Source organism: Salarias fasciatus, chromosome 11, assembly GCF_902148845.1.
Source record: "Salarias fasciatus chromosome 11, fSalaFa1.1, whole genome shotgun sequence".
Taxonomy (NCBI): Eukaryota; Metazoa; Chordata; class Actinopteri; order Blenniiformes; family Blenniidae; genus Salarias; species Salarias fasciatus.
Genome location: NC_043755.1, coordinates 31,615,503 through 31,631,107, shown reverse-complemented (window position 1 = coordinate 31,631,107; position 15,605 = coordinate 31,615,503). Strand labels below are relative to the sequence as shown.

Sequence of the window (15,605 nt, the reverse complement as noted above, 5' to 3'; positions counted from 1 at the left end):
CCGGAGGACAGATCTCTCTTTCTGGAATGAAACCCTTCAAAAGTACATCAGATACTGTGTGAAACACACCGACGAGCAGAGAAAATGAAACACCGACGTTATACTGTAGCATAGTAACCTTCCCAGCCCCTTGCATCAACCCCCCGTCACACACTACTTATTAAATAAGGCACACATTTACACATACAGTTAAAATTTGGCTAGTAATTATTCCTTTATTTACAACCAATAGCCACAAAGTTAATAATTAGAATAACTGCAGTCCGTTCAGTTTTTTCTTTTCTTTTTTTTTTTTTTTTTGTATGTTCACACTGGTAACGCCACGCGGCAAACGGCAGGTTCTGTCCGTCCTCTTTGGGTCCAAACTCTTCCAGACAGCACGATCGTTACGTATTTGCTTCAGGAGGATGTTAGACCCACTGCTTTTGTGGAGCACCAAACTTAGAGAAACATTCTCGAGGAACTTAAACGGACCCGAACTCGTCACTTCGGACTTGACATCGGCTGAGACGGGGCACAAGGAGAAAAAAAAAAAAAAAAAAGAAAAAAAAAAATAGAGAGAGGGGAGAGAAGATAGAGAGTTTAGCTGCTTTGTTGAAGTATTTCCTTTGTTCTGTCAACACAAATAAATTTGGTTCAGTGTCTTTAGCCAACTGGGGGAAACATTGTTTGATAGGCCCTAAAAATGAGAGTATAGTAAGGCAAAGACATAACTACTTCCAGGGGATTTTCACCACAGGTTACACATACTGCATATGTATATGTATACATATACGGTGTGAATATAAACACACATATATATACACACACATGCATAATATAAACACATTCGAGGGAGGGGCGGGTGGGGACTCGATACCAACACTACATCAGAAAAGGTTAAGCAAAAAGCATGAATCTAAGCATCGCAGGAGCCGTCGGCTTTTTAAGTCTTCGAGATGACTGACGAGTGACGTTATTCCTACACCGACGTGTCCAAACACTCAGTTGCATTGTAAATCCACATTGAGGACATTGGCAGCCTAATATAAGGAGGCGACGTCGCGCCACCAGAGTCAGCGGTTCTATCGTAAAGCAAGTAGCTGAGCAATACCAATATGGTACAAAGATATTCGTTGGACAAAAAGAAGCGGAAAAAACAAGTTTGGTTGAGGCTCTTGTCCACAGTGACACTGGCTGCCACGCGATTGGTTGTGTTTTCTGGCAAAGGTCAGCAGCCTCGAACCCGCTGCACGTCTTCAAAGGGAAGTTCCTTTACGGCCGACACGGCGAGGGACGCTCCCCGCCCAGTCCGGAGGCGCCTCCTCAGTAGTTGTACTTCCCCTGCTCGTTGACCGGGGACGTGGCGGGTATGAACAGCGGCTTCGGCGGGACGTCGGGCTTTAGAGAGGAGGCCCGGCGGACGATGGCGCCCCGGTGCGGGACCTCCTGCTGCTCTCCGTTGTAGCTGTGCTGGCGTGCGAGGTACCCGTTGGGGATGAGGGGGTAGTGCACCTCGCAGGCGCTGCCCGTAGAGTTCATCCGCGCCAGAAGGGGAGGGGGCTGGTGCGGCCCGCCGTTCCGCTGGCTGAAGCTGTGCTGGCGAGGGATCATTCCTCCTCCTCCTCCTCCTCCGCCGCCGCCGCTTCCTCCCCCGGCCCCGCCCCCTCCGCCCGCCGCGCCATTGGGCATTTTGGCGGCGGCGGCGATCAGCGAGTGCCTCTGGGAGGAGTGCCTCCTCTCTAGGGTGGACTGGTGGTGCGAGGGGATGTCTGGAGGAACGTCCATGCGGCGGGTGAGGCTGTCCCGGGGTAAAGTGGAGGAGCTGTAGTACGGCGCCGACTCCGTCTCGGGAATCTGAGGCTGGATGCGGTTGGCAAACGCAAGCTGGCCCCCGCCGCCGCTGGCCATCAGGCCCGACGGGCTCATGAGCTGCGAGCTCTTGCTGCCGCTCGCCTCGTGGATGTGCTTCAGCAGCTCGTCCAGCGACGTCACCTCCATCACCTTCTGGGAGTAACCGGCGTACGGCTGCTGCGACAGCACGCGCTCCACGTTGTGGATTTTCCGCTCGTCCGGATGCAGGTGGCCGACCGCCGGCTGCCCGTTGGCGAGGCCGTGGGAGTAGGGGAAGACCTGCTGGTGGAGCAGGGCTGAACTGGGCCTGGAGCCATAGTTTTGGGACTTGGGTTCCTTGGCGTTGTTGCAGTTCTGGTTCTTCTCCCACTGGTTCTTGAAAGCTTTCATGCTCTTAATGGGCAACTCCGGGGTGGAATCCGGCGTGGGCAGCCCGGATAGCTCTGAGGAGTGGTGGAGGTGGTGGTGGTGGGGGTGGACCAGGTCTCCCATCGTCATGGCGTGGTGGCCATTTCTCCTGGACGAGTGGTGCTCCTTGCTGCTGGCGAAGAAGGAGTTGTAGATCTTTGGAGAGGACACTTCCAGCTTGTCGTCCTTGCTCTGGCTGTCCAGGAGGCCGTTGAGCTTGGCCAGGCTGCGGAGCGACAGGGCGTGCGGGATCGGCGCCTCGGGATCCTTGGACAGCTTCTTGGTCTTGTGGCCCGTGTGGTTGCAGTAGCACGACACCAGGAAGCCGGACAGGAAGGCGCCGAGGACGAAGGCCACCAAGACACAGGCGATCAGGAGGGTGTAATGCACGCTGTGGTTGGTCTTCTCCAGCTCCGGGGGGCGCCTCACTCCTTCAAAACAGAAAAGAAGAGCCTCAGTCAGAGCGACTGCAACAGAGGAAGAAGAAGAAGAAGAAAAAAATCAAGAGCTAATATAGGTCAAGCAGCAGCTGGGACAGACAGGTTGTGTTTACAGGGGCTTCACTATGTGGGGAACAGCATGGCAGAGGTGTTTGAACTGAGCTCTTGGCTTCCTTTCCTTCCACTGTTAATAGATCAATACAGCCTTTCTTTCCAGGACCTGTGCTTCCCCCCTCAGACTGGCAGAGGCCAAGAGCTGCCCCCGTCAGCCAGAAATCAACTCTGAAATGAGTGAGAGCTTTAAATATTGATGGGAGCACAGCAGCAGGAACCTGATGTCATTTTCACAGACTTTGCTTTCCAAAGTGAGGATCAGGAGCGAAAAGCACCTGGTATGATGAACGAGCCAAAAATAACAGGTCTGTCCGCGAGCTCGCCGAGTTCGCCGCCTCTGCCAACACACACTCCAGTAAGGTTGTCAGAATCTTCCAAACGAAGCCGGGTGGGCAGCCGGCGCAACGGCGCACCCAAAACACAAGGTCACTTATCCGAGGTAAATCTACCATGTAAACGCCCTTCGGCGCCGTGACCCCGGCGCCGTGCTCGCCTAACGGCGTGAAAGGCGACGATGATGGGAGAATTGAAACCTGCCACCACTCGTAATCAGAGCTCATTTGCAAGAGGCTGCCGCCATCTGTGGTGTCAGACCCTTCTCTCCGCCCTTAATGACAGTTTCTGTGAAACTGATTAGTCTGCAGAGGGCGACGACTGAGCTGCATCGCGGAGGGGAAACATGCAGGTGTTCCAAACAAGCTAAATTCAGGAGTTAATGAAAGCTTGGCTCAGAACTGGAGGGAGAAAGTCAGGCTTTATGGCGGCTTTTAGGAGATGCTCAGAGATGATTTGTGCGTGAGGACAGAGAAAGCTGTTTAATATTAAAGCCCGCAACATAATTGAGTTTGAATATTTTCTTTAAATTAAGTGCTCCAGACTTGGCACCATGAAGGCTTCTGGCTGTGAATCATTTAAGTTCAATTAAATTCATGTGGGCGATAAACAGAAAATCCATCAGGGTCCACAATGTGGAGTTTTACACTATAGTCTATAAAAGGGGTGTCAGACATAAGGCCCGTGGGCCAAAAATAAAACCCAAGAGGCTCCAGTCCAACAAAACAAGCAAACTGATACAATTTCAATGAAATAGTTTAACTTTTTAAACAATTTCCTGAAGAGTAGCAGATACAGGCAGAAAAACTGGTTCAGAGCAAGAACCACATGATGCTCCAACAACTGATAAAAGAGCAATGAATACAGAAATCCCCTAAACAGTACTCTAGAAAAAGCTCAAATTATTGGTACAGATAGAAAATAGTATTTAAAGGCAGAAACCAGCAGCTCCTGGTACAGTGCTATAGTATCTTTTCTGTGGAGAAATAACTGTCAACCTTTTTTTTGTGTTAAAATCAGAACGCAACTTCACAAAGAAACAAGAGCAGGAGTGATGGAGAGTGTAACTAATTTTTCAAGAGAGACCTGGTAAGTGCACGTTAGTTGATGTGGAAAGACAAGTAATCTGCCTCCTGTCATCGCTGCAGCTTTAATTTGACAGTGTGCTCGTTCAAATAGCGGAGGATACGCTGAAATTATAATCAAACATGATTTATCTCTGCTCCTGACAGATCTGCATGGTCCTGCTTTTTTAAAAAGCCTTCCTTCCCTATGTAGGTCATGAAGTAGCTGGGGAAACTTATTTGGTTCTTTTAGCTCTTCATTATCTGGAGGCAGCCTTGTGAACAGGTGGTGCTTGTGGAGGGTTATTATCTCCTCGTCATGTATCACTATATTCGTTTTGAGGGGCGCTTTGCAACCATATTCCCAACTGAGAGACACCGTGGCACGCTGTAATCTTTTTGGAAATGGTGCTTTGAATTGGGGTTCCAATTAAAAAAAGAAAAAAAAAAAGTCAATTTTTAGCCATTTATTCATATGATTGCCTCGACTTATGACCACATTAAAAAGTCATAAATCATAATTGCAATCCCAGTGGGGGGAGCAATCAAAAGGGATGCTGCCGCGCGCCTGTTAATGCCTCTTTTCTGATCTGGGTCTCATTATACAAGCCGCCATTCAGCTCTGTACTTCCAAGTTCTGGGAGTCGACTGATCGGCGTCCCGGCGGCGGAGGCTTTGTGACGAGCGTTGGAAGTCTGCTGTTATCGCCACGTGAATCCTGCCTCCTGTCACCCCGCCGTCTCCCCGCTAACCTGTGAGTCATCCGCCCCCTCCGGACCGCGGCGCCGCCCCCCCCCCGCCTGTGGAGGTGCTCCTCCTGTTGGAGGCCTGTGAGTCAAGCGTCTCGGCGGGGGGCGAAACGCTCCGCCGAGGTAAACAAGCGCAGAGCGTCTGAAAAGGCTGTCACAACACGCTTCAGGAACAGGCCGGATGACTCAATCAGCGGCGACGCGGGACATATGGAGCCACCGGTCACAGTGAAATTAATACTCTGTGATTCACGGCGAACAGCCCGGCGAGCCAGATCGGCGCCGCTCGGCCAACCGCACCTCCTGACACGGCGTTCTCTGCCGGGGTGGGATCGCCACCTCGGCGACGGGGGGTTAAAAACGCCGGCTTCACGACTCGCCGTCAGTGTTTACACATCTTCAGAGCCACATTGTCACAATATATCTCTGTGTCGACTCAACACGGTCGTGGCTGAGCGAGGGATTAATATAGCGACTCCCAAGTCTGCCAAAAAGGTAAAGAGACAGATGGTGGAGCGGAGGCGAGGGAGGGACGGAGTGACGGCGACAGTCGGGGGAATGAAAGCAGCAAAGGGGCATGAAGGGGTGAATTCAGATTAAGAGGGAAGTGTGTGTGAGAAGACTCAAAGATCCAAGAAGCCAGGGAGGAGTGGTGATGAAAGGCAAAGGTGCAACATAATGGAGGAGAGGAGGAGGAGGAGGAGGAGGAGGAGGAGGAGGAGGAGGAGGAGGAAGTGGTGGAGGAGGAGGAGAGGAGGGGGAGGAGAGGAGGAGGAGGAGGAGGAGGAGCAGCAGCAGTGAGCGGCAGACAGACTTGACGCTCTGAGTGACAGACCGTCACTCGGCTGCAGCTGGGATGCGGTGAGAGAACATCCCTCGCCTCTCCTCCACGCCGCCGCAGGAAGAGAGGCGCTCCGACTGCATCCACACTGTTAAAAATAGACGTTATGTAAACAGGCAGGCTTTACACTGCGCCGCGTCGAGCTAATTGGAGCTCGTTTCTCGCATAAGGCGAACAAAGCAAGGAGCTCTGACTGTTGTCGTGTTTTTATTCCCCTCCTCTCTCCGCTTCTGTCCTGCAGGTGATGAAGTTGAGGCTGAAAACAAATTACAATGGAAGTGACAACTCCTCATAAAGCACGCACGATTAAACAAATGGCCGCGGTCTTAAAATCGACTTCATTAACAATCCAGCAGCCATAAGCTTTTCCACGACACCAATTACTGCTAATCTTAAGGCTTTGAAGTCTCCGGCTCCTTCGATTGTGAAAGACTTCTCCTCGCATCTCTCGCAGGACATTAAAGCGTCTGAACGACACAAAAGCCGCCATTCAAAAAGCTGCCAGGAAGGAAAATCTCCCAACACTTCCAAGGTCAGACGGGAAATTATTAGTTTTTTTTTTTGTTTTTTTTTTAACACAACTTTTCCAGAGTATCAAGCTTTTTTCTCAAGGGTGTGTTTAAACGGTTTGTAACCTGGAGAACGACTTGTGTTCTATTTTTTAGTCAGTCAAGTGAAGATGTTCCAAAATAGCCCTAATTAGTTTCTGCTTCTGCAAGCTGTGACGGCCCCGAGTGCATGTAATTGTTTCCTTAATGGCTACTTCAGCCCGACGAGGCGCCAACGAGACAAACTGGGCCCCGAGCTGCGTAGACAAGCCCCCCCACCCCCCCACTAATGCTGCTGATTTATTTCCACCTCACCAAAAATAACAAATTAACTCATGAAACACAGCCCGAGGTTCGAGATTGGAACAAATGAATTTCCCCTTCTCCAATCCGGGTGAAAAGCCAAGCGGCTGCTTCACTAATTTGACGGTTTTAATTCTTGACGCCTGCACTACGATCGGGTGTGCCGGCGTGCACGTGCACGCGTGCACCCGTGCGTGCGTGCGGCGCTCCGGCCGCAGACCGGCTGAATTCAATCGCGTTGCACTTCTTATTAGGAATTTGCATAATACTCCACCTCAGTGCTCGTCCAATTGGACGCACTCTAATAAATGCATGCGAGCGGCGGCGATACGCCGCAACGCAACAGATCCATCCCCATTGAAAAGTGGCGGTAATGAACACTGCGTTTCACTCCAGGTGTGCTGATGCATACAGGGCTTATATTTCATTACGGTGCTGATTGAATTCTGCTAAATTAAGTGTGCTGCGGCATCTGGCCGTCGGAGCCGCTCTGGAAGTCCTTCATTATTTACAGTATCACACAAAAGCTGGAGAAGGCGTGCACGTTTCACGTCTACTTTCCTCTGAAAGGGCACATCTCTGCTGCTCTCATGCAGAGCGTTTGGAGACTACTTGCTCGGCTTTTAAGATATCTGTCTGAAACATTTCTGCTCCCGCTGCAGAACAAATAAAGATGCTTGGAGAGTTTTAACAGGTAATGATTCTGACTCACAGAGAACTGAGGAGCTGCTCCGGTCAGCTCACATCTAATTTCTTGCAGCTCTACTACACTGAGCCAGAGGCAGATATCTTAAAAACACAAAACAAACAAGAATATACGCGATTAAGTAAATGTGTGAGGAAATGTGTGTTTTACCTGCTATAATACTAGCAGAAATGATTAAAGTCTACAGAGCACATGCACTGAATCCATTAGTTTCAACATGCACCGGCAACAGAAAGAAGAGCGAAAATAATTCCAATGCGTTCTATATTCCTGCACGAACACTGACGGAGGTGAACGGCGGCATTGGAAGAATCTTGGCTTCAGCGGCCAGCTTAAAGAGACAGTCCACGCCAAAGCCACCTCCTCTATCGCACACACACGAGAAACATGCACAGGACCACACGACTGAAGCTGGAAGAGTTACTCCTGAGCTCAAAACCGATTTCTGGCCCCGTTTACACGACGTTTCCAGTGAAAACACATCGCTTTTGCGTCTCCTGTCGACGGAGTCGGAGCGTTTTCGTGTAAACGGGACCCGATTCTCCAGACCTGCGTCCGTCTGCTCGGACCAGGCGGCGCCGTCTTTGGGGTGAACTGCCGCTTTAAGAGATGGAGAAACTCCAGCTCGGTTTCACACCGTGGGCTGGACGTTTCAAGAAACACGTCACGAAAAGGAGACGATGAAGGTCAGAGGGGGAGGAGGGGGGGGGGTCAACAGAGGAGGCAGGTGCAGCCAGAGGGTCTCGTCCAACCGAACAGAGAGGAGAGCGAGGAGGAGGCAGAACGGGACACTGCCGGACGGGTCCAAGGGGAAGGGTGGAGAGCCGGGCACCACTGCACAGGCGGACTGGATCACTGTGGGCCCCGCCGCTCAGCTGAAGTGTGTGTGTGTGTGTGTGTGTGTGTGTGTGTGTGTTTTTCTACTAAGAAACTAAGAAACATCATTTATCGCAATGGAAAAATGGCCTCGTTGTGAGCGACCTTTAATGAGCGCCATTACTATGACTCAGGAAGTGCATACTGGCAGCCTCACAAACTCTGTGTGTGTGTGTGTGTCGTGACCAGACCCGTGATAAATCATGCACGAGGAGCCAGCGAGGGCGAGGCGCGCGGCACGAGCTGAATCTCTATTTAAGTGGAGTAATTAACATATGGTGGACGTGCGGCCCGGGCCTGACCCTCCACGTCCGGCTCGGCTTCAGAGGCGACAGCTGCTTCCAAATCCCTCATTCATCCCACAGCTTCATTATTTTATAAGCGGGCGGTGAAGCTAAACTGGAGGACGGCGTTTAAATTTTAAATGCGTTTCGGACAGAACTTTTGAACTGAAACAGAATAAACTGAACGCTGGCAGGTTTAACCTTTCTAATGTGACCCGGCTTCAGTTTTAAAGTGATCAAGCTGAATGGCGATTACTTTTTAAAATATTAACCTGACATATCGGCCTTGTGCTGCATGATAAAACTTAAAGTTAAAAATCAGTCATGAATGGATAATATTGTTATTTTTGAGGCAAAATCCGACCATCGACCAGCTCATGGTGAATAAAACCAGAACTGATGGACTGCTTTTGATTTAAATCTGATATGGAGGAACTATTAACCTGTCATATGGACATTTCAACTTTGACACGATTTATTCAGCGTGGACTGAATCTTCCAGGAATTTAGACGCTACAAACAATTTTTATTGGCTCAGAGCGCCGTTGTCGTGGAAACGGGCCCACAGTGCTGTATTCCCGATCGTCTCCGCATGTTGACGTTAAATTAGAAAATGCAGCCGTCTGACCTTCAGAACAGTCTCAAGAATCTTCATGTTCCTCCTCAGCTTTAAAAACATCACAGCTGCTCTTAAAGTTTAATTCATCAGACGGATCAATAACAAAAATAAATGAATAAAAATTGAGTGATGAAGCTGAATTAATGCTGAAAAACAAGTTCTTCATTATGATGCATTTTGGTGGATTTGACGAGTTGAACTGTGCAGAGCTGACAGATATTTGAACCCGACTTACTGACATGGGTGGATTTAAAACGACTAAAACAGAAGAAATGTATAAAGAGAATCAGATCTGGCTCCACTTCACTTTAATAATGAATCTGACCTTCACAGAGATCAGAAGTGTCTTCAATATTTCAGAGAAAAGGTGACAGCCGCTGATAACAGCCTCGTTTGTCTGAGATCCTTAAAGAAGCAGTGATGAAGCTGATTTTATGCTTCATCAGGACGTATTGGTGATGAAGAATTCCCGTGTAGGGTGAGGGTTTGCAGGCTCAGGTCATCCCAAAGTGATGGATTTATTTACCTCGTTACCAAACTCTTATTTGCTTCATTTAAACATTCTAATGACCAGGAGCAGCCTTCGTTCGATTCCCGCCTTTATGAAGACTTGGACTGTGCGCGGAATTAAAGTTTTTCTATTATTCTGCCAATTCAACCCATCAATATACACAATATATGGTGCATATAAACATTCTTTGACTTTATATTTTAAATATCTTGTACATGAACATCTACTGTACATCTATTTTAAGGTGCAAACAGTGAATAGATGTTTCTATTTTTTTGTGTGTATATTGTGTGTATATTTTAACATTTCTGTAACAAAATAATAAAACATGAATAAATAGTGTTTATACTGTGTAATCTTGTGTTGTACATATTGTATATTGTGTGTACAGTGTCTATATATCCTTTGACATTGGGTGCTGTTCTATATTATATACTTCTATGTTTGAATGTAATCAGCTTCATATTATTATATTTTTTCTTTGTGGTCTTATCGGCATTATTCATAAAGAACTGAAAAATAATGGAGTCTGAGATTGATGGAATGCAGTTTAATTGAGATTTGAGGAGGAGCTTCTCCTGAGCAGGCAGTGGAGGCGCCGGGATGAATATTGATGCGGCGTTTCTCTAAACAACCGAACGCTCTGTTCACACAGCTGCTGCGGCGCGATCGCTCCGCCGCAATTATGCATTGAGATTTATCACTTTACGCGGCGGCGACGGTGAAATTATACTCCGGTTAAACTTAGCGTTAGCCTGCGGTCCATATGCGAGCTGAACTGCGGAGGAGGATCCATATGGACGGCAGATCCGCCGCCGTGCGCTACTCCACCGGCAGCAACATGTGGCGGTGCTGATGTGGAGGCGCGGCGTCCCGTCCGCGGTCGCCGCGGCGACTGACGGTCTGCAGATGTATAAATAACTCTTTAGAAAGCGAGCTGGCATCGACGGCCCTGCCGGACACCCGGCCTTCCTCCTGCAGAAGGTTCAGGCCGAGTTCATCGCCGCTCTGCTCCCGGAGTGTTTTAATGAGTCTGAACACAGCCGCCTGACCGGAATCTCTTATCGAGCCGTCTCCCTCGCGCTCGGCCGCTAAATTAGCCACTAACCCGTCTTTTCGGCGCGGCCCACGCTGGTTCAACCACGGGTTTGTGGAGACTGACGCCTCACGCTGCCTCCACGAGGCACAGGTTTTCAGGTTCTCTTGCTCTGAACTGCCTCTGGGTGTGAAAATGAGTGTGTGTTTGTCCAGTGACGGGCCGATAACCTGTCCAGGGCGAAACCTGCCTTCACATTTCGCCGCTGTAGCGCGGCGTCGAGGGATGGAAAGCAGAGTGGGCGAGAACAAACCAGGGGAGGTTTGGAAACGGGACGCTGCGCAGCTCGGTTCTAATAATTCCTGTGAAAACGTCCAGGTGGGTGTATTCCCCCGTCCAGCAGCAGCTTCAGCGCAGCCCGACTGCCGGCGTTCTTCTAAATAACAGCAGGTCAGCGGGTTCCCGCCCTTCCCTCTCTCCGTCCCTGCTGTTTACATAATGTAAAGCAGCTTCCCACATCGCAGCAAATAACTCACCTCCTGGTTTTTATCGGACCGTAACTCAGCCGCACACGCACAAGACGTAAAACTAATGTGATTAGGATTACCCTGCTTTATGCGCCTCTGCACCTGCAGCACTCAGATTGTGGAGGAAAGGTTTATTTCATCTCCCGCGTCCTTCTGGAGATGTTTGTTTGAGGAGAACTTTTGAAAACGTGCGAAGGCTTCCTGAGCCGCGGCGCCCGGACCGTCGCACGTAGCAGTAATTGGCTTCCTGATTATCCTTGTTTCTAAAAGATTACTTAAGTCTCCTCCTGGAGGAAATTGTTATCGTACACACGAGTTCAGTTCAGCATGCATAAGCCTCACATGTCTGCGAGATAAGCAGGAATTTGTCGAAAATCCCGCAAACAGCTGGTCCAGAAGCTCCGAGTTTACTTTTTTCTGCTGGAGGGTCCGACGATTCAACTCCGCTGAGGACAACCGATGACCTATTTCTGACGGTATGATGCATTTTTGTACGGCGTGAAGACCTGCGGAGGGCTGGAAAGCGATTTATCGCACCATTAGCTGGCCGTCCGGCAGAAGCGTGCGCCTGCAGATCGCCTTTCACGGGAATTAATCACACAGAAATATCTAATCTGATGAATTCTCACTTCTGATTAGATTGTTTATCCAGCTGCCTATCACTGCTATCTGCATTAAGCTTGTGTTGGAGAGCACACTGAGACAGATTGCAGTGAGAAAGGTGCAGGCGTAAATAAAAATAAGGCTAATTAAGATTAATTTCATGAAGCTGTATGTGATGGTTCACACTGCAGCGGCTCAGGTAATGATAATGTTGTGAGAAACACCTTTATGCTGCTGACAGACGTCTAAATCTCTCCTGGTTTATTTCTCAGATGAGAGAAATTAATATTAATAATTGGATAAATCATGGGAAACTGTCATAAAGCACCACACTCCGCTCTGCAGTGATTAACAGTCAAAACGTGATGAGCACACCTAGAAAAGGTTTGGATTTACTGTCCTCCTGCAACATGTGGAAAACCGTTGACTACTGGATGAATCAAGATATTCATGGTATATTCTAAAAAATCAAGGATGTCAAGTCAGAATGAACTGATTCCACTTTTTAAAAAGATGGATGCGAGTACTGACCTCGATCTGCCTGCTGCTACCGAGCACTGATGGGAGCACTTATCGAACGCCATAAAGCCAAATTTATTCTCCACATAGAAGCGATATGTGAGGACTATGTGTTGCTGCGAAGTATCTGAGTCGACGCTTCGCCTCCTCCAGGCTCCAGTATACGACTGTTAAACGACCGCGGGACCGAGCTCGCCGTTAATGAGCGTATTAGTCAGACTTCAACTGTGTTTAGAGTGTAGCATCACTGGTGTGTGAGCCCTGAAACTCTTTAGCATGTAGCATCACTGGTGTGAGAGACTTGGCCATTTGGAGACAATTCACCAGAGCAATAAAGATATAACAGAGGAAAAACACAATCTGATGGTATACATAGTTTTTTCATGGATTATTTGCTGTATTTTGTGTTTTTTTTTTTCTTTGTTTGTTCACTTTGACTCAAATTAAACAGTTTTGCTGTTTTAAAGTAAGGTTATGTCTGTTTCCACTGCTTAAACAGCTTAACCGTCACATTTTTCAGTAACTGCAACTGAAACTTTTTCAAGTGGAGCTATTTCTAAGTTTTTTTTTTTGTGGGAGTAGTCTAGCTGGAGTCTCAAGTCCTGGCATGTGGTCAAAGCAATATCCATTAGTGTCTCCTCTTAATGCCCTCAGCCACTGTTGCGCATTGTGAAGTGTTTTAAAAGTGCTCAAAGCTGAATACATAATTAATAAACAGTTGCCGGGCACTTGGGAGGAAAATATGCTGAACGCCTATAGAGAGGCTTCGCACTTAAAGTCCAGGTCGTTATGGAGTGCAGCCGCCGTCGACGGCCATATTGATTAACATGCACACCCGTTCCCTCGGACGGCTGCGGGGTGGACGATATGGCCGCCGGAGACGGGAACGCTCGCCAAGTCGAGCCTCAACTGCTACGTGGCAGGTCGGAGCTGCGACGCCAGCTTTGGATCATTTCCTTTGACACCATGTCGGCTGGTATTTTCCTAAAAAAAAAAAATGAAACCGATTGCCTCTCTTTCTAATCCCCTGAATGACTAAATGTCTGCCTGTTTGCATCCGTCCTCACTTTGGAAGAAAACCTCAGGTCTGCTTTCACTATTCAGACTGCGATAATGATTATTGGATCCATGAAGGCAGAAAAAAGCCGCTACATTTTAAATTCCCCTGCAATTAAAACATATATCCTTCTGGAGACAAACAGAGATGACATTCACGTCTCAAAAATGGCCCTTTTTTGTGCAAAACAAAACTAATATTTATAGCATTTAATCACTATTTTATGACAAAATGAGGCTGCTGGAATTTTAATTTTCAATCACCAGGGATGAACAGCAGAAAATTACTGAGATTTGATGCTTATTTTATCTCTTTTGGAGCTAGTTAAGAACAAAAACAACTAAAAAAAACTCAAGTTTTTACGATCTCTTAAGCATCCTGTTCGGCAGACGTGTTTATTTCTTGGGCTTTATGAGCTCATACGGCTGATAATGATTCCTTTATTGATCCTTGTTTATAGGCAGATGAATCACCCACTCAGGACAGATAAACTCCGCTGAAGCCAACACTTGTCCTGGAGGGTGAAAACCGGACGCTCTGACTGTTTGGATGGTCTACCACTTCCTGACTTTCTGCACGGTGCAGTTTTTACAGCAAAGCTCCGCTTCCAGGACGACGTTTTCAAGCGAGAACGGAAAACTTTGGCTGCGTTTTGGTGCCTGTCGACGCGACGACGGCGATCAAAGTCACTGAAACGGCGAATAAAAACTAGTGACTATGTTCTGCTCATGCTCAGGAGATGGACGACTCCCGGTTCAGATTCTCCAACCTGGTTTTCAGTGTTTCTGCTGTTGCCGTGGAAACGGATCCTGGGCCAGGACCAGGATGTCTTACTGCTGTATCTTCACCGCCTCTCTGCTCAGAGATCAGTGGATGCAAACAGTGAAACTATTCTGCTGGGGAACTGAGGAAGGATCTTTAGAGGCTCTTCCTCAAACCGGCTCTGGTGCTCGGTAGCGTTTGTTGACCGTCTGGCCGACGTCGGCGCTCCGCTGTCCCCGGGCCCGCCCCGAGGCTTGCTGGGAGGGACGGACGGACCGAGGGAGATATCTGCCGCGAACTGGACAGGGAGCCAGCGAGAGCGGAGCGGTGACACTGTCACTTCCTTATCCAGCCTCCTCGCCGCCGCCTCTGGCTCACACAGATTGCGTTGCTGCTTCTATTACATCCTCCACCTTCCGCTCTCAGCGCCCAGCTGGTTATTTATTTGTTGTGGACTTCTCTGGTCGAAGCCCGAGCAGCTCGCCATCGCCGGCGCGGAGTCTGTCGGCGTGAATTGAAGCGCCGGCGCTTTTACCGGGCCGGGATTTACGGACCGGCGCCGGTGCAGCGAGGACAGAGAGCGGCGTGGCGCTGCTCTGTCCGCTCTGAACGAGCCGCATCGCCTTTCTAAACCTGCAGTAAAGAGTTGTTAACAGGGAGAAAAACAGGCCCTCCTGCTGGACGCGTTCATTCTGTTTAACGGTCTGGACGTAAATTTCGTCTCACTCGCCAAGACATTGAACGAGCGTGTTTTTAATCAGCGTGAGCGTGAGCAATCAAATTAAAAATGTCGGGAACGACGACGCTCGGGCCAGTAAAGATCAAGATGCGATTAAATATTGAAGAAACGGTTGGAGTTTTACAGGCTGTGGCAGTTATTGAGGCATCCGAGGGCCGGTCTGTGGAGGAGTTTAAGCTGTTTTTATTGAGAGGTGAGGAGTTCTGGCCGTTCCACGTGTGAGGGGGAAGAACCGGAGCAGCAATCTGAAATCCTGATGTCTTCACTCACTCAGACAGCGGCAGTGAGGCGGATTACAAGCGGTAGAACCAACAGCACATCCTCAAAGATCAGGAGGATCAGCAGCATCTCACTGGGCATGTTAGGCTGTTTTAGGGTGGAGTAGTGGTTAGTGCTCATGCGTGGAAGGCCCCGGTTTGAGTCCAGGGTGAGATTAGAAGGTCTTTCTGTGCGGAGTTTGCATGTTCTGCCTGCATTCAGCCTGGATTCCCTGATCAGCTGGACCCTCCTGAATATTCAGAACACAGACCTCAGTCTGCGTTCTGGACTCGGTCTGCTCACAGATAAAACCTGCACCTCCTTCGATCGCTCCTCATTTCAGTTTTCATCTGCAGCAGACCTTTAAATTTCCTAAAACACCATCAAGGATCACTGCACCAGCTTTTAGGTTTCATCGATTTGTTTCTCAATATAAATTACTGTGAAGGCTTCTTTATTTGAAGGTAGTGTGGCA

General features: G+C 48.8%; 1 protein-coding gene across 5 annotated transcripts in view; it reads right to left on the bottom strand.

Annotated features, from left to right (window-relative positions):
- Positions 1-210: 210 nt before the first annotated feature.
- sema6cb (semaphorin 6Cb) overlaps positions 211-15,605 on the bottom strand; it is a 201,645-nt gene continuing 186,250 nt past the window's right edge. For all 5 annotated transcript variants that reach the window (XM_030103834.1, XM_030103838.1, XM_030103839.1 and 2 more), the window contains one exon: positions 211-2,672. In XM_030103834.1, coding sequence (XP_029959694.1) covers positions 1,306-2,672 — 1,367 coding nt within the window. In that variant the 3' untranslated portion in view covers positions 211-1,305. The remainder of the gene's footprint in view (positions 2,673-15,605) is intronic.